Here is an 18,406-nt window from a genome sequence, read left to right as displayed (position 1 = left end):
GGCTTGGCCTGCGTGGGACGTGGGACAGGGGCCGAGTCCAGCTCGGGGTCTGGTACGAGCTTGGCACTAGCCCGGGCACCGGGTGTCCGGTGCTTTCCTGAAGTGACCGACCCTCAGCCAGGGCCCAGGGGACGGGTAAGGGGCAAGGCTGTTGTGGGGATCCAGACACCCCAGTGCTGGCTTTGGGCTGGGGAGGGGGTGCGGTGTGATCCCCCCGCGCCCCGGGGTGTGTGCGGTGGGCCCCGGGGTGTGTGCGGTGGGGAAGGGGCAGCGGTGTCCCGCAGGGATCCGGATGGGTCGGGAATGCTCCCGGGCTGCTGGAGGGTTGCTCTCTTTGCCGTGAATGTTTTTCAAGAAGCAGGACTGTGTTCTGAGGAAACCACCTTTTGCAGGATGTGTTTAACTTAGTTTTCCTCCCCCCCAACTAGGGTTGTGTACTTGGGAAATCCGAAGCAGTTCTCTTCAAACCAAACAGGTAAAACTACTTGTATTGTAGGAATATTGCTGAAGGCTTCAGTTGGAAGCAAGCATGCAAATTTTGGCAAGTTATAATGCCAAAAAAAGGATTTTGAGATACAGGCCATCCATTTTTTTCTCAGGAAGTTTAATGGTTCAAATCAGGAGTCCTTGGTGAGAAGGCTGTATTACCAGAAAGGTACCCAGTCTGCTTTAGACTATATAGATGTGGGGGCTTGTTGCTAATTTTATGTATGTAACTTGGTATTCAAAGTTTAACATGATGTTAACCCCTAAAAATGGGTATCCTGAAACAGTTTGACCATTTTTTTATGACTGGATAGTTTTCCTTGAGCTAATGAGTAGTTTCTTCCAAAGTGGAGAATATATTATTTTTATACTTATTTTTAAACTAAAATTCTTCTCACCCCTCCCCCCCCCAATACTTCGACATTTTCTTCCTGCTGTCTGGATATTATATGCTCTATACTTAGTTTCCACATTTGAACTCTCAGGATCCCTTGGGATTTAGCTAAAGTAAACACACCCATTTTAGTTTGACTGTGAGTTGGTGGTGCATAATAACCCTCAGTGACTAATGATTCAAAGATAAATCCTGACGTTGTACAGTCTAGTCTCGCAGTGAAAGTTTACTTTTTATAGGAAAAAGAAACCACCCTAGAAATACAAGTTCTTTGAGTATATGACTGACTTTGGCTGAATATTGTCTAGTGTGCTTGAAAGGTCTTATGCTGCAGATATGTTAAGTGACTTTTTTTTTTTTTCCCCTTAAATACAGAACTCATAGGTTGCCATGTTCTTATTGCTTGCATTTGGATTGGTACTGCAAGAAATTCTGGCTAATTCCCAAGCTGAAAATCTTACTGAATTCAAAAACGTTCCAGAAGAGCCGTTATATAGCTACAAAGCTATCAACTTGCCAGATGAGCATATTCCATACTTTCTGCACAATAATCAGCATATTGCTGGCATCTGTAAGCAGGACTCTCATTGTCCATATAAAGTAGGTTTGCTTGTGTGTGTGTGTGTTTGTTTGTTCAAATGTCATGTTGGGGTGGTTTGTTCTTGGAGTCCTAGCAGCTAAAGATGGTGGTGAATTGATCTACTTGACAGTCAGTTGGTTCCACTGGGAATTTGAATTGTTGCTTTTGAAATAGTTGTAGGGGGTTCTTCCTCAATCTGATGCTGTCACAAGATTGGATTTTTTATGTGCTGTTTTGCAAGTTTTTTACCCCCCTCTTTTAATTGTTACAGAGCTGAAATGATGATCTTAATCTGAATGACTCTTGCGCATGTGAAAGGTGTTTGAACTAAGTACAGCCAGGGATTTCTAGGCCTGTGATTTTTAGCATGCTGTAGTACTTTTGCGGAACTGCCAAGAGTATAGGCAAATAAATTAAATACTGATTTAATCTTACCCTGTGGTTGCATATCATTTATTCACCTGAAGCAGAGATAGGGAACCTAAGGTTGCGGGCCATGTGTGGCTCAGGAGCAATCCTGGCATCTCTCAGGCTGGAGCTGCTTTGTAGAGCTGGGGGTGGGAGCTGTTCTACCCCTTCTCTGGCTTTCTACAGCACTGCAGAAGCCGATGTTTCTGTATCTGCCTGGAGGGCAGTGGTACGCTCAACGTGGAGTTTGGGGCACTGTGCTCTGTGTGACCTTAGCTTTGTTACCTGTATCTGTCAGTGATGTTAAAATTTTGGAATCCTTCTCACTGGGTCAGGGAAAGCGGTTGTCTTGGAATAGACTTAAGGAGAATGTTGCTGTGCATGTGTGTCCTCTTTGGAGCCTCTGTTGTGCATAAAGAATCTGAGTGTTCTTTCTGAAACTCGGGTTGAAAACAGACCAAACTGAAAGCCTGTAATGGAAGATTTATTAGCAAGAGGTAGTTTATAAGCTAACAACTAACTTCAGTCATTTTCTATTTTGCTGTTGCATAACCTGATTTAATTATTCTGTGTTACAGAAATACCTGAAGAAACTAAAATCCTGCTGGGGTTATGAGAAATCTTGCAAGTCAGATTACAGGTTCAGTTACCCAGTGTGTGATTATGTTGAAACTGGATGGTAAGTTTCTTTTGAAATGTATAAAGTACAGTATGTTGCAAAAAGAGTATAGCGCTCACTTTCATATTAGCTGTGAAGATAACATTATTGTGATATTTAAAGTTTAGAGGGTGATTCTTTGTGGAGATATGTGTATATATAGGTATATTCATAGATAACAAATGTCTCCCAACATTGAACTTTTTAAGGAAGAAGATACTGTTTGAAATGTTTCCTGCCACAATGTTTTCATTATTGTGATTTAGTCTTGAATTCAGATTCCTAAAATAACTGGATTTCCTTTCTTAGCTTTAAAAACAGAGGAAAAATGGTTTTTAAAAATTATACCGTTTTTCAGGAGAAGAGCTTTAAATTGTCATCGATGCTTTCACTTACATGCAGCTGATAAATTGCTTCCTGTTTTGCATCTGAAGTGTCAATGAAGTGACTGGCTGGCTCTTCTGTTCCACTTCCAGTGGAAAAAACGTAATCTGTTAAAGTAATTGCTAGAATTGAGCAATGGACCTTGATTTTTTTTTTCCTCTCTCCTTCACACATCAGGGCAAGTGACATTGAGACAGCACAACAGATATTCTGGAAACAAGCTGACTTTGGTTACATTCAGGAGAGGCTCAATGAAATGAAAACCCATTGTAAGCCTGCAGCAACAGTAGGTATTTCTGATAGATGTGATACTTTCCATGTGTTTTTAAACATAATTTTTGTTATTGACCAAATCCTACTTGTTCTTTTCTTAACAGGGAGATTCATCTCTGACCTGTTCTCGGTACCTCCAGCATTGCAGAGCAACAAACTTGTACATTGATTTACGAACTGTAAAGAGAAACCACGACAGGTCTCTGATTTGCTTATCTAACAGTAAAACTAAGGGATGGAAGGGAAAAGGACTTAGGAATTTGTATAACAAAGCCGGTGTGCTTGTTGCCATGGGCTTTACTGCTGGTCAGAGGCTTGTTGCTGAAGACCTATTGATCTACGCCTCTTGATTGCTGTCTGCTGCTGTTGTCAGCAGCACAGGTTATGTAAAAAAACCTAAGCTCTCAGTTTTATGGAGCGATAATGAGTGATTGAAATCCTCCTTTCAGATCGAAGAGAGGAAGACTTTTCTGTATCTTGGGTCACATCATTTCTTGGTCAAGTGATGTGCAAAGTAGAATTGTTTTTGTATGAGGCACCGAGAAGACCTTTCCTGTGCCAGGTGCCTTTATACTAGAAGCAGGAACTGCATTTTTAGATACAGTGAGACTGAAGAGAGAACTGAACCTCAATCTCCCACATCCCAAATTAAAATGCTACATGTTGGAAAAATGTTTAAAAAAAACATAGCACTGATGCGGACATCACCCATTTTTCCTTCTGCCTTATCTTTACAGTCAGTGTCTTGGGCATATAACTTGAAAAGAGCTGGTTCATTACTGTGACACTGGTACCCTTCAGAGTGGGTTTTGTCAACTTTTCAGCCTGTCCCGGTGCTTTTAGTTGGCAGTTTGGCCATGAAACCTACTCTTGCACCTCAGTCTTTGTATGTTGTATAAAATTCTTGGGTTACAAACTGGGTTGTGAAATCTCACGTAGATTTCAGTGAGAAATTGTTATTGAAAACAAACAAACAAAAAACCCAACTAATGATGCTCCTGTAAGTAATCATGTAGCAAAATCTAATTAAATTACTCGTTTGGGTATGCAAAAAAAGATTCCTAATAACATTCTGGGTGGATTAGTGCTGTTTCTTTTATATTGATGTATAGAACTCCAAGGACACCACTGTCTTTATTTGGGAATTGTGGAAAATGCTTGACTTATGCTGATGAAAATACTCAGGTTTTGAATATGTATGAAGTACCTTGCTGAATTGAGATGTAACTAGCACTGGCTTGAGTATGTAATTGAGATTGTGGAGTGCTTGTAGCACTGTTGCACAAAAGCTGATGGCCTTTTACTGATTTGCATTAGATTCAAAGAAGACTTTTTCCAGAAGGGAGAAATTGGAGGTCATTGCACCCTTGAAGTTCAAGCATTTTTGGCTGAAGGTCAGCGCAAGAGCCCGCTGCAGTCTTGGTAAGAATCACTTGTCAAGGCTGCTTCCGAGTTCACTTACTAATTCTTTTTTGTAATTGGCGCTAGCAGCTGTGTGTAGAGCATTTCATACTGAGGAAGTAGTTGCTCCTTTCTAAAGTCAATTTGAGAGTTCACGTGAGATAGCTCTGATAATTACATCTATGCAGAATGTTCTGAACTATGCTGTGTGTCATTGTGTCCTGCCTAATTTACAGCAACAAAAGATCTGAAAATGCCTTGGAATTTGAAGTTCTAACCTTCAGGTGTTTTCTGGACAAGTTGATGGTTCTATGCCAAATCTGCTTGTAGAAGGAGACAATTGTTTTTTGTGAAATGCCTTAAAGTTTCCATTTGTGCATTAGTTCACACTGTCCCTGGTGATGTTGGGGCCAATGCAATGCCTGATCTTGCTATATGTTCATATAGCATGTGTTTGCAATGTAAAACAGACAGTACGCAGGCTGAGTAGTAAGTGCAGTGGGTGCTTTGTGGTAGCTGGTTAAATATCACAGGTTGCATATTAGCACTTCAGAGCTGCATTGCCAGTTAATTGATGAAACATGAAGGAGTTGGAGCCATTAAGGTGCATATAAGAATTCATTTTTATACTTTTCTGATGTTTTAATCTTTTTTTTCTCATTTTTCATTGATGGTCAGTTTCGGTTAAGAATAGCTGCAGAGGAGGAAAGGACTTTTCTACCTGGTATTGTCATCTCAACTGCTCATCCTTGTTTAGATCTAGAAATAACAAAAATTGCATTTGCATTCATTATTCTGACCAAAGCAGGAAGCTCTTGCTGAAGTGTCTTTGGCAGTGCAGATCAAGTTGGATAGACCCACAGATCTAGGCCCTAAGGCTCTTTGTTACATCTCTGCTGCCTTGATTTGTAGATCAAAGATGCTGTTCACTCCCGAGTTCAAAGGCAGTGTTTAACCTCTTGAAGCTCATAACCTGAAGAACCTTCCATTACAATTTCAAATCATTTTAATTGCCAGACTCTGTAAGTTTTCAGCAGTCCTGTTAAATCAAGCAGACTGGATGAACAGTTACTAAATCTTAGATGTATGAAGTACATTTGTTTAAGTGCGTTAATGACAAAGCATGTTCTCATGTTCTGTGTGATTGAATCTTTGTAGGTTTGCAGAACTCCAGACATTTACTGCATTAAACTTCAGGCCCCTAGAAGATAAGAAGTGTGATGTTGTTATTGAAAAGCCAACATACTTCATGAAATTAGATGCAGGTAATTGGTACCTTTAGTTGTTTTTTTTTATCCTACACTACTGTAGTAAAAAGAGCCTGTATCAAACTTGCCCATCTACATTATGCCTTTGTGATTGTCAAGTTAACTTGTAATATGTTTTTTATTTTTGAAAAATGGTGTGACTTTTTAATTCTATTTTTTTTTCTGTAGTTCCATTGATGGACTTGGAAACGTAGATTTTAAAACCTTATATTTTACGACAGATAAATAGATACATTAAAAAATCAGAAAAATATTCCTGCCATGCATTTTGTATGGTCATTGACTCTTGACTGTGTTTTAACAGAGTCTTTGACTTTGGATCAAAGGCTCTTCTGTACAGAGTCCTTGATTTTGACTGTGTTTCTGGATGGCAGTTTTCATACCATGAAATAGAAGGTATGGGTGTGTATGTGTCTTGCAGTGTGTGTTCAGTAATTGAGGATTCTATGTATTGAATCATATGGAAGAGGAAGCGGTGTTCAAAAGCAGTGTTCAAGGAAATAAGTTTTGTTAGTTGATTAAAATACTCCCCCTCACCCACTCCTCAAAAAACCCAAAACAAACAAACCAAAACACAGCCTTGTTTTAATCTTAAAGTTTCACATTTAGGTGAAAAGCCACCACTACAGGGAGAAATTGGCTGTCTCACTACAGAGAGCTGTGGTAAATACTGTGCGACATTATACCAGAATTCATGAGAGGGGCAGTACCCAAGCGTCTTTAGTATCAACCAGTGGTATCTGACATTTTTTGAAGTTCACCAGCCTTTTTGCTCATGCAGCAAACGTTACAGACAGATGTTAACGAAGGAGGGTGTTCAGGTTGTAGACATACAAACCAGGTGCTGTGAGGTAAGCTATGGTTTAAACTGGATAGCTCTCTGCTGTGTTCTGACCCTGTGACACACTGCAACTGTAAACTGAGTTATCCCTCCTCCCCTCCAGGCCAGTATTTCGTATTTTAGGCAAAGTTGTTGCAGATCCCTGAGCAGTTACTGTGGAAGAGTTGCTGTGCTGGCAGTTTGTACCTCTGAGCAGATGGTCTAGCTGTGGCTCAGGAGGCAACTTTGCCTGGCTCTGCTGTTGTATGAGAGGCGGGGGAAAATTGCTGTTTGAGCAGTATAGGAAGCCTGGCAGCTAGTTCCTATCATGGCAGTTGTTTTTGGTTAGAAGCTTAGAAACAGAGGCTATGTACGCATGGTCTTAAAACTGGGGTCTGGTCTTCACTAGAAAGGAAGCTGGAGTACGTTACCTCTTTTGTTTTATAGTGGATTTTTATGTGCTGCGATCTTATGGCGTTAGCTTAAGAAACCAAGAATGAACAAGAATGCTGTGAGAAGGAACCTGAGGAATGACTTGGGCTTTGGCTCTTGCACAAGTACAAGTTCTGTCTTGTAGTCCTGCAGACAGAGCTTCCCTTAACCCAAATAAAACAGAACTAAGAGCAGTGCCGAAGGCCTGTTTTTACTGTTTCCTGTATGTCTGACTAGTTATTGTTAAAGCAGTAGTTGTTTACATATACTTCAGAAAGCAGCTGCAGACTGCAATGAGAAATAGCACGTGAAACTTCTCTGTTTCTTGTCCTGTCTTTTGGCCACTCTTATGATTTCTCTGAACTTCTTAAAAACGTGTTTTACTTCAGATTTCTTACCTTGATTCCTTCCCTTTAAAGGTTTTGCTTTTTTTTAGGGTGTATAAGAAGCATTCAGTCAGAAGAAGGGGAAAGCTAATATAAAATTTGGGGTACTACTAAAGGAAAAGTGCATGAAACAATAAAAAGTGGAGCAAGTAATATATTTTTCTAACAATTCTTTCTTTCTCAGGTGTTAATATGTACCATCACTTCTGTGATTTTGTCAACCTTTATATTACACAGCATATCAATAATTCCTTCAGCACTGATGTCAACATCGTCATGTGGGACACTGTAAGTCTGCTGTGCTTTTAACCTATTTGTTATGGGTTGTCATTCTGCTGTATAGAGACTCTGAAGCTTTCCGTAGCAAGTCCTTAGCTTTCTTGTGGGCTTAGCCATGTGGGACTGATAAGTTTTTTGGATCAGATTATGAGGTGCAGGAACAACGGTTAGGGAACAGATTTTCTGCAATAAATGTGCTGTTTGAACAATACTCCATCGTTCATCTTTTCCTGCATAATTATGTATGTTACTGTGCCTTTCTTGGCATGACTTCAAAAATAACATGTTGTGTATTTCTAATATGTGGCATTTGGGCATTTCATTCTGTTTTCTGTAGACTTTTTTCTCTGAGGATGTTGGACTAGATTTACTCAAAACAGTTTCTTCTATATTTAAAAAGAACTGCAGCCTTGCATCTTTCTAAATCAGTAATGTGCAGCCTGTAATAAAGAAAACAACTAAATAAAATCCTTATCTATACCAAAACAGGGCCTAATACTTAATTCCTTTAAATAGCTTCCTTGCAGTTACTTCTTACAATCATGTCTTAAAATGCCATGATGACATATAAACCAAGTTTTTATGTGGGGCTATTTCTGCTGTGCTGCTGAGTTGAAACCATGGCTGTGTTGAAGAGTGATACTAGTTTCACTGGCCAGTATTTAAGTTGTGTAGAAGAATGTTAAACTAAACAATGAAAAAGTAGACAATTTGTAGTATGTATAATCAGGTCCAGAAATAACACAGTTCTTGACTATATTGTCTTATGGATGCCCTGTTCTTATAAAATACTGTTTTCTTTCTGCATATTTACTGCTAGGACAGCTAATATTCAGTAGAGTAGCAAATACCCCCTGCTTGCTTTATAATGAGAAATCTCTTTGGCTAGAAGAGACCTTTTTTTCCAGTTGTCTTACATTTTGAAAGCTAAAATAAATGCGCCTGCCAGATGAGGAAGCTGTCTAGATGTTACAGAGGGACCTGTTAATCCAGCTTTGATGACTTTCTGAAAAGATAAAATCTGTCAGACAGCATTATAAATTACTTTCAAAAGCAATTCTTTGTCTTATATTGCATTGTTGAATCGAATAACTATTTAAAATGTACCAAAGTAAGTACTGTCACAGTACTGTCATTTCAAATGAGTCTTATCTGCTCAGTCTGGTTGAGTTCATTACAATGTACAACCAGATGATGGCACCAACTAACTGCTGATGACCTGTCTCCTCTGGTCGAAAGATGGACTTGAGCTTATTATTAATTCTCTTTTTTTTTTTTTCCACTTGATGTAATTAGATTTGGCCATACTTTCTAGCTAATGCAGAATCAGTGTGCTGTTCTTATTAAACAGTAATGCCCTTAGATGTAGGTTAAACAAAGCAGAAAATGAGCAGGAATCCACTGGGCGTGGATTTGGAGACTGTCTCTGCAAATGCAGGAAAGCATTGTTTATAGAGCACTTTTAAGGAGAGCAGTTAGGGTTAGAAAGTAGTACTTTCAGCTTTGAAGATTAGTTCTCTACTTCTAATCTGGAAGAGCAGCTCTTGTAATACAAATGTCCAGAACAATTGTAAAATTTGTGAAAACTTAATGGCAGAAGAAGGGGAAGGAAGCAGCTTTTCAAGTGAAGGAAATCTGGCACCCTTTAGATTCTCTTGCATTTCTCGAGATGTCTGTGCTCTTCGATGGTTATTTATAGTCTTCTTCTCAGATTTCTTGTTGGGAATGTTTCCACATAACCTTCCAATCAGCCTGAACCAGCTCCAGAGTTGAAAGGAAACTTTAAGCAAGAAGCTGTGTCAGGGCTACTGAGGTCATATTTAATTGCATTCAAAGAGCAAGAGATGGTGACTCTTAGCCCTCAGATGTGTAGGAAATGTTACAGATTTGAAGGCAAGAGCCCCTGCCTAGCACCAGTCTTGTAGGGAGTAGATGGTTCTTAAAAGATTTCACAGAGTGTTGCTGCAAAGGGGGATGTTTTACACTGCCCTGTAGAGAAACTTTTTCGTAACTTGTCAGAGTAATGCAAAATGTAGTTTCCTGGCTGTTTCTTCCATCAAATCAGGTCATTGCCTTCACTTTGCGATAGAAGTGACCATCTCAAAACAGTGGCAAGTGTGAAACAGGCTTGTTGTGACTTTTTACTTCAAACATTACTGCTGCACTTGAATTCCCAGGTGTGTTTTTTCAGTCTCAGGAGTCAAGGTTTGTGCCTTCTACTGTTCCTATGTTTCTGTTACTTCAATTTTAACTTGTGTTCTGTTGTCTCTGGGGAAAGTAGTAGGTACTCCTTGCTCCTAACTCAAATTCTGATCTGCTGCTGGAGAACTTGTCTAGATTGCTAATTTATAGAACGTGTTTTCTTAAAAATTAACTACCTGACAGGTAATTTGAGTTAACTGCCCTTGTAAATGCAGGGTTCGATGTTTGTTAATGTCTGTATTCTTTGCCAGGCTTTGGTCCCATTGTGGTGATGTGCATATTAACTGCATGTTAAAACTCATACATAGAACTTGTAAATTGTGAAGAGAGTTTTTATATGCATTTATGTAATCATTATGCCCCTGTATTTTTTCCTTTCCTCCTAGAGCTCCTATGGCTATGGTGACCTGTTCAGTGAGACATGGAAGGCATTTACTGACTATGAAATAATACACTTGAAAACATTTGACTCTAAAAGGGTATGGCATTTTATATTTTGTTTTAATTCATAGTCACCAGGTAGCAAATATGGCAGCTTCTCAAGCTGCTTGTGGATATGGGTGTTTCAGAGGAAAGCGTTAATACTTTCATGCATGTTTAATTTGCATAATATGAGTCTTCTACCTTACAAACAAGACAGAGCTGTAACCTAATTCTGGAACATGTCTATACCTTACACAGATGGACCTAACTTTTGTGTCTTCTGAGAGCTGATATTTATGTATTGGTTTCACTTCTGTAGGACCCACTCCTGAAGTTAAGGGTTTTCAAACAGTACTGTCTTTCTAAGTATCCTGATTCTTACTGAGGTGTTTATCTTCCCCTGCAACTGTTAATACGCCTGCTGCTTATCATTAAAAAAATTTTAGCTCCTAGCAATAAATATACCCATTCATTCAGAGCTAATTTTAGTCTCTTAAATCCCTTAAAGCCTGTCTTAAATTCTCTGCTCTCTAACTGGTTTTCTTCTATTTATTTCATGTTTGTTCTGGTTTGGGGGTGTTTTTTTTACCTCTTCCCACACTTTCATCTGTAGCATCCTAAATGAGAGCTCTTCAGGGATCAGGATTGTCTTTGTTGTATTCATTTGCACAGTCAAGGAAGTGAGGATGTTCTTGACAGGAGCATGTAATTTCTAGCTCATTATAAGCAGTGATCCCACTGAATGAGCATGGGACATGCCAGCGGAAGGTAGCAGTGCAGTGTAACTGCTTGTGATCTTCCTTTGCAGGTATGCTTTAAAGAAGCAGTCTTCTCTTTACTGCCTCGAATGCGGTATGGATTGTTTTATAACACACCACTGGTGAGTCCTTTTTATCTATCCACTGTGTTAATTAGATGTGTGTGCGACAGTTTAAGAGCTGAGCTAATTAATCTCTCAAATATCTAGCTGAGTTACTGTGAAATGTGCTGCATTGAAAGTCTATGCAACTCCAAATAAAATGATCTTCCCTAAAGAACAGGATTTTTAAGTCACTTTAGCTGGTTGATAGCAACTGCTTGTGTGCAATCTCCTGTGTCACAGCTGGTGAGATGCATATGACTCCTCTTTAATGGGTGGGCACTGTGAACTTACTGGAATTTGTCAGTGTACAAGCTCTTGTGCTCTGCAGAGACTTTCCTGGGAGTATTAGGTCATGCATTCAGGCTGTAACACTGTAGAGACAGTTATATTTCTTTCTAAATGAAAGTACCACTTGTGTTGTAGTGAATAGTGACATGTTTAGCGCAGTGCATGATACTAGGCTTTTGTTCCACAAGAATGGCAAAGGACTGATGACAAAGAGAGGTTTTCTGAGCAAAATAACTTTTTGTATTAAGTGATTGCTTTTTTTTTTTTTTAATTTCAGATCTCTGGCTGTCACGGTACAGGGCTATTTAGAGCATTTTCTCAGCATGTGTTACACAGATTAAATATCACACAAGAGGGACCCAAGGTATGATAACTGAATAATAAAGTTGTAATCTGGAGCTGATGGCTCTTACCAGAGAAACAGCATTAGCAAGCTGAACCCAATAGGGAATAAGGGCCTATGATGTACTTTTTGGCCTTTCCTGTGGTGCACAGGATTTTTTTCCACTAAGCCAGCCTGTTCTATGAAGGCCTTCAGCAAACATTTGTGTATGTTTGTGAAAGTTGCCCTCATGTCTTATTTCCATAGGAAAGACTTCAGAACATCCTCCTAGGATCTCTTCCCCATCTCCGTTCCCTGTGCTCAAGGCCTTTGTGTCCTTCCTAGTTAAGTGAGATGCATGGTCCATGGTCTCTTCTGGAGCATGCTGACACGGTGCTGTCCTCGGGCACAGCAGAAGGGATCCCACAGAGCAATGCCGTGAGCTTGCTCTTCATTGATCCTCATTGTTGCTGCTGAGCAGGAAATTTTGAGTCTGGTCCTTCCAATTTCTGCCTGCTATCATCTGTCTGTCTCTGGTCTCTCTATTGTACATGCTGGTAGTTTTTGCAAATTGTTGCAATGGCTGCATTGATGGATACGGCAGTTCTGGGCTTCTTGAAGTATTTGCTAGAGAGTAGCCTACATATTATCACTGAGGGGCACACATTCAAAGTGCTGCACAGGCATTTAGTTATGCTTCTGCTGACACTAATGGGAGTCATGCAGTTAAATCTCTTTATTTCACTTGGAACGCTTGCCCCTGTGAGTCCAATTAATTTAAAGAGGTAAAAGGAGGAACTGTTATAGAAGTAAAATATTTTTTTTCCAAGGATCTTGTGCACAAGCCATCCTGAAAGCTGTTTTCCTGCTTTCAGAAACTGCTGTATAATGTGTAAAACAAAGGCTCTTTTTGTACTGAATAAAATAAATCTTTCAGAAAATGTTTTATTCTTTGTTAACAGTCAGACTTTCACAAAGTTTTTTGACACTTCTAATCTGTTGGAAAATACGATGTGAATTTTAAGGTGGTTACATCATCTATTACATGGGAAGGGAACATGTTTAGTTTTTCAAATAATTGCCAAAAGTAAATATGGAAGTGTTTGGGTTTTTTTGGTGAGGTCTGCCTCATAGCTAATACACTGCTGCTTCTTTCTTTTTAGGATGGGAAAATTCGAGTCACAATACTTGCACGCAGTACAGATTACCGGAAAATATTAAACCAGAATGAGGTGTGGTCCTTTTTATTTTTAAAACAAATTTATCAGAAGTTAAATTTTGCTCATTTAATTGATTTTTTTTTTTTGAGGTACGGCCAAGATATCTGTCTGCTGACAAATCTTGGACAAATACGTTCAGTGATAATATTAATTTATTCTAATATGTCTTCTAGCCAGTCTGTATTTCTGTGTACCAGACACTGAGCCTTGCTGCCCTTTTTAAATAACCTCTGGAAGACTACAGATGTAATACAAAAAGTATTTCCTCTTAACAAACAGACACTGCAGAGCTTCTGATAACTTTAAATTATTTTGCTTTCAGATTATCTCTTTTATTTCTAGCATTCCCAGTGTTGAAGGCTCTAACAAAACCCTTTGTTATGCTTGCAGATTAAAATGCATAAGCTATTGTATCTGAGTTTGTGCATTCAAAGCTTAATGAATTTTCATATTGATTCACGTTTTCCAGTCACACTACTCAGTAGAGTTATGATGTAGCTTCTCTTGTGGTAAAATGATAATATCTAATGTTTTCATACCTGTCTTCATTCTTAGCTGTTAGTGCCTGACAGAAATGAATTGGCATTATCATCCCCGCCTTAAGCGGGGAGAAACTGAGGCTCGTTTGATGCAATAGCTCAGTGGCAGATTGGTGCCTTACCTCCTAGGTTGTCTGTAGTCCATGCCTACGCTGCTACATGTAGCAGGTTTTCTGGTAACGAGCCCATGACAGAGAGGAGAAGTTAATCTTATCTTTGCTTCACTTTTGGCTCTTTCCCCCTCTTCTGCTGGCTGTGGATTGGAGACTTAGAAAAAGCCCTTTTAGGTTAGAAGCCCAGACTCTCACCTGGTTTCACTTCGCATGCGAGTAGGAGTCTGACCTAGTAATTTTTGAAAATCCTTCCAGCTAACAATTTGCTTCTTTAGGTATTGGAGTATCTTTTGGAAATCCAACCACATCTTCCCACTTTTCCTGACAAACTCCTACTAGTTTGAGTGGTTTAGGATTGGGTGCTGGAGCATGTAAAAGTCAACAGTAGCCTCTATGAGAGTGTGGGAGATCCAAGTCTCCTCTCCAGGGGTGCTCTGCCAGGAATAACGTTTGTATCTTAGGTGGGAAGGCACAAAAGGAGGGGAACTACTCCTTTATATGGCAGTGACAGTATGTTCTGTCTCACTCATCGTAATTTTCTGGTGGGGAGGAGGAGTGTGTAAAATGATCATGAGTGCAAGTAGAGGAATTAATTGAAGGGGAACACCAAATCATTGTCTTTTTATTTTCCTCCTTAGCTTGTGAATGCTTTGAAAACAGTATCGACATTGGAGGTCAAAGTGGTAGACTACAAATACAAGTACGTAAGTTGATAGAAGAAACTAGTGTGATCTCATGCTGCCTGTCTCTGGTGAAAGCTGTTTGCAGGCAAAGCTACATGTGTTCCCGTGTCTAACCTTTGCAAAATCCAAGAACTGTTAAGGAAGGAAGAATGTTACTGAGGGAGTGGTGGGTGAGCTAGTTAAGCACTCCCATCCTATGATGCTCTACTTGGGAATTAATCTCTTGAGTTATTAGGCTCAGGTTAAAGCTACTCTATGATTGAATTTTGAAATCACTTTTCTTCCTGTTTCCTCCCCTCTCCCAAAACCAGCTGTGTTCCCATCACCCTTGTGTTTTTACTAATGCTCTGCAGTAACTATGGGGCAACAGGAATTTCTCTTGTATGATGCTAGTGTCTTATTTTATATGATCCTTATTTAGTAGTGAATAATAACCCTGAAGACAGATGAGGTCAGTTTGTGGTGCCCAAACGGAGCAGGCATTGTGCCAGTAAGAAATGGCTTAAAGAAGTTGCCAAGTGGTGTATGCCCTTGCCAAACAGCAGCAGCTCCCATCTACTCAATGGTGCTGTCATGGATCATGGAGGAGGAGTGAGAAACTGAAGCAGCAGTGAGAGATCAGTGTTTTGACCAAAGCAGAGACAGTCTGAGGAAGTCAAGAGTTGCTTTCGATTCCCCTGTTAATGAAAGCACTTGAGCAGTCTAACAATAGAAAAGAGGGTGGAAACCCTTGAGAGGGCATCTAGACCATCCCACTTGAAAGCTTGACCAAGTGGTAGTTCCACAATTGCTGTGCTTGTCAAAACTGTTTGTAGTACCATTCAGCATTACAGATTCCTACAGCTCTTCTGCAGCATTCTGCCCTTATAGCAGTTTAAACAGTTTAAACTCTCTTGTTGCAGTTTAAGCCAGTTTCTCTTCCAAATGGTCAGAGAGGATGTTACTCTCTTGCTTTTTAATGTATGAACTGTTCATATACAAATGAAGCCGGTCGTCTGTTGTCTTCTTACAATTAAGTATCTATAGTCCATTCTTTCCGTGTGCGCTCAGGGGACACCTGGTTATTTAAAGAGAAGATTTTATTTGGAGCTTACAATCAAAGGATGGGAGAGAGTGACAGTTCTAGGAGCTGAAAAAAAGCCTGGTCTCCTCATTCTGCTTGATACCCTATGCATAAGATCAGGTTGGATATCTGCATCTTTAGGTGGGAATTGTATACTTCTACATTACATTAAAAAACAGTTTAGGTATTTTTTGTTGTTTTTTTTTTTTTTAAGAAGGTGGTGCATTTTTTTTAAAAAGCAAGTAAAAAAACCCCAAACTTACAAAAAGTTTAACTTGAAAAAAAAAATAGAATTTTTGGAGTAGACTCTTGTGAAGTTTTGAAACCTGCCTGCATTTCTTTTAATTCCATGCTGAGTTATTGCTGGCTGTAGCATTTGTGATTCTTAGTATTGCTCCTTGAAAACCCAATTCTCAGTATTCCCTGAAGTTAATTTTGTGCTTTCTACATGTATCTGATTTGTGCTGAGATGGATAGGCATGCTAGATCACCATTTTTGTTGTGTTGTCTGCAGGGAACTTGAATTTTCAGAGCAATTAAGAATTACCCACAACTCTGATATATTAATTGGAATGCATGGAGCTGGACTTACCCATTTGCTCTTTCTACCAGACTGGGCTGTTGTTTTTGAGCTGTAAGTCTGTTTCTCTCTTTTCCCTCTATTATACACACAACTGCTTATGTCTGTTCTTATGTGTTAATGAAGCACTTTCCCTTGCCAGTATTTGACTATGAATGTGTCTTGCATCCTCGTCTAGACTTCATTTTTGGCAGCCACCCCTTCTGGGAATCAAAAGTGAGGAAGTTTTCATTATAATATATAGTGTAACTCAATCATAGCGGTTAAGCCTCTGATGTTTTTTAAGATGCTGTGGTATGAATAAAATGCAGCCTGGTCAACAGTTGCTTGAGGAAAATAGCAAAAAATGAGAAAGCCTCACAGGTCAGATTGTGCCTGGTGAATCTGAGATCTAACAGTATTCTGGCGATCCAGGTGAAGTGAATACATAAGGTGCACGTCCAGGGTGTTAAAGATCCCCCTGAAGGTTACATACTCCTTTCTGCGCTCAGGACACGAGCACCAGCTTGCTGGCCGAGCTCAGCTGTATGTCACAAAGTATGGTTTCTAACAGACACTCTAGTTCTACAGAACTAAACAAAAATGCAGAACGCTTGTGAGAAGAGCATGGATTTCTCCATCCTGGGAAATTCTGCTTAAAGGCCCTGCTGTGGGAAGGCTGCAGAGCCAGCGCTTTGCAGTGTAATCTTGGCTTGAGAGTGTTCTGTCCAGTCTCCAAATAAGTTCAGAAACCCTGGGTTTTTTACATGCCCAAGAGCTGCTACAGCTGGACAGGGACATGTCTAACATGCAGATGTGCCTCAAACTGCCTCCTAGGCCACATCTTGAGAACAGGTGGTAGCCCTTGTTGTTGTTTTCAGGGGAGCAGAATTTGTCAGTGGTTTTGATGCCTTAGAACTGGACAACAAACTTTTGGCTTGCAGGGTTTTTTTTCTGTTTCATGCTGGTAAACTTCAGCACAATCTCTGTAGGTAAATATGCTGTTCGTGCCTGTCCCTAGGTACAACTGTGAAGATGAACGTTGTTACCTGGATTTAGCAAGGCTGAGAGGCATTCATTACATCACTTGGCGAAAAAGGAGTAAAGTATTCCCTCAAGATCAGGTAATGATGGCCATTGCTGGGAGGGTGGGGTGCTATAACTCGAAACATTTTAAGGCTGGCTTGCTTTACCTATCTATGTTCTGATATTTGAAATACTATTTTCATTCTTTAGATCAAATTAACTTCCCTGTTGTGATTAAGAAATCATTTGATACTAATGGCTGAGGGAAGAAGAGAAATGAAATTAACTGGCCATTCATCCAAGCCATCCGTGGCATTGCTGTTATGCAGTTATTTTGCTGACTCTTGCCTCAGAGCAGATCACTGGATCAGAAATAATAAATCAAAATGGCAGATGCTCAATTTTTTTTCCTTGCTTTTTGAATGGAAGATGTACTCTACTCTTTTTTTTTTATCTGTCTAAAAGGCCTTATTTCATTTTTCTAGGGACACCACCCAACATTGGGGGAACATCCAAAATTTACGAACTACTCCTTTGATGTGGAAGAATTTATGTACTTGGTGCTTCTGGCTGCAAATCATGTTTCACAGCATTCCAAGTGGCCGTTTAGGGTAAAACATGATGAATTCTAAATTAGACTTCTGACTGAAATATTCTTTTTAAATAATGCTACATAAAATACTGTAACAACATAAAGCAAAATGCTGGTGTGAAACGTGTAAACCTCTACGAGGGAAATAACACATTATTAAATTGTCATACCACTTCTTAGTACCATACCTTATTTTTATAATCCCTCTCTTTAATTCTGGGAGCTTTTGATATGTAAAAACTGTTTTTCAGAAATCTTTGGGTTTTGCACTGTATTTTTTCATTCCACATTGTGAAATATTTGTCTTTACACAATGATGTGTCCATCCATTTCATGTAAGATTTTCTGGCATAGACACTCACCGTGTAATAATTTTATGCCTACTTTTCTGTGAGGAAATGCTAGAGGTTGGAGAGTGTTGCAGCTTGGTTTCTCAGTATATTCTTTTTGGGAATGAAGTAGGCCTGTCAGAGGTCCTCGGTTCCTCTTTTTAAGAAGCTGGATGCTTTTATACCATAGTCCTGTACTTGTTAAGTAGAAATCTGAATAGGAATTACCTTGCTATTGCAAGACGTTGCTCAGTGTGTCATTTGCAGCCAAGTTCCATGATGCAGCATTTCCAGGATGGCTTGTTAGTTCCTTTCTGTCACCATCTTATGTCATTTCTGTGCTTGTCCCTGTATTGTTTCTAGGTTTGAAGATCTTCCTTTGCAAAAATAGTGGTTGTAAGAATGAAGTGGTTAAG

At 39.6% G+C, this 18,406-nt stretch overlaps 1 protein-coding gene across 1 annotated transcript; it reads left to right on the top strand.

Annotated features, from left to right (window-relative positions):
- Positions 1–1,270: 1,270 nt before the first annotated feature.
- On the top strand, positions 1,271–17,701 carry EOGT (EGF domain-specific O-linked N-acetylglucosamine (GlcNAc) transferase). The gene is made up of 15 exons (XM_010086044.1): positions 1,271–1,480; positions 2,447–2,547; positions 3,088–3,196; positions 3,288–3,382; positions 4,501–4,605; positions 5,743–5,849; positions 7,675–7,778; positions 10,358–10,450; positions 11,203–11,274; positions 11,822–11,908; positions 13,030–13,098; positions 14,377–14,438; positions 15,999–16,118; positions 17,065–17,167; positions 17,555–17,701. Exons 1-15 carry the CDS (start codon positions 1,271–1,273, stop codon positions 17,699–17,701), a joined length of 1,584 nt encoding a protein of 527 aa, XP_010084346.1.
- The last annotated feature ends 705 nt before the right edge of the window (positions 17,702–18,406 follow it).

The sequence above is a fragment of the Pterocles gutturalis genome, unplaced genomic scaffold (assembly GCF_000699245.1).
Source record: "Pterocles gutturalis isolate BGI_N339 unplaced genomic scaffold, ASM69924v1 scaffold43820, whole genome shotgun sequence".
NCBI lineage: Eukaryota > Metazoa > Chordata > Aves > Pterocliformes > Pteroclidae > Pterocles > Pterocles gutturalis.
This window is presented reverse-complemented; position numbering and strand designations above follow the sequence as displayed.

Bases quoted from the DNA above. Each gene is read 5' to 3' on its own strand.
- EOGT (XM_010086044.1), top strand. From the start codon at position 1,271: ATGTTCTTATTGCTTGCATTTGGATTGGTACTGCAAGAAATTCTGGCT. The intron at 2,548-3,087 runs GTAAGTTTCTTT...TTCACACATCAG, and splicing joins GATTATGTTGAAACTGGATG to GGCAAGTGACATTGAGACAG. The intron at 7,779-10,357 runs GTAAGTCTGCTG...CTTTCCTCCTAG, and splicing joins ACATCGTCATGTGGGACACT to AGCTCCTATGGCTATGGTGA.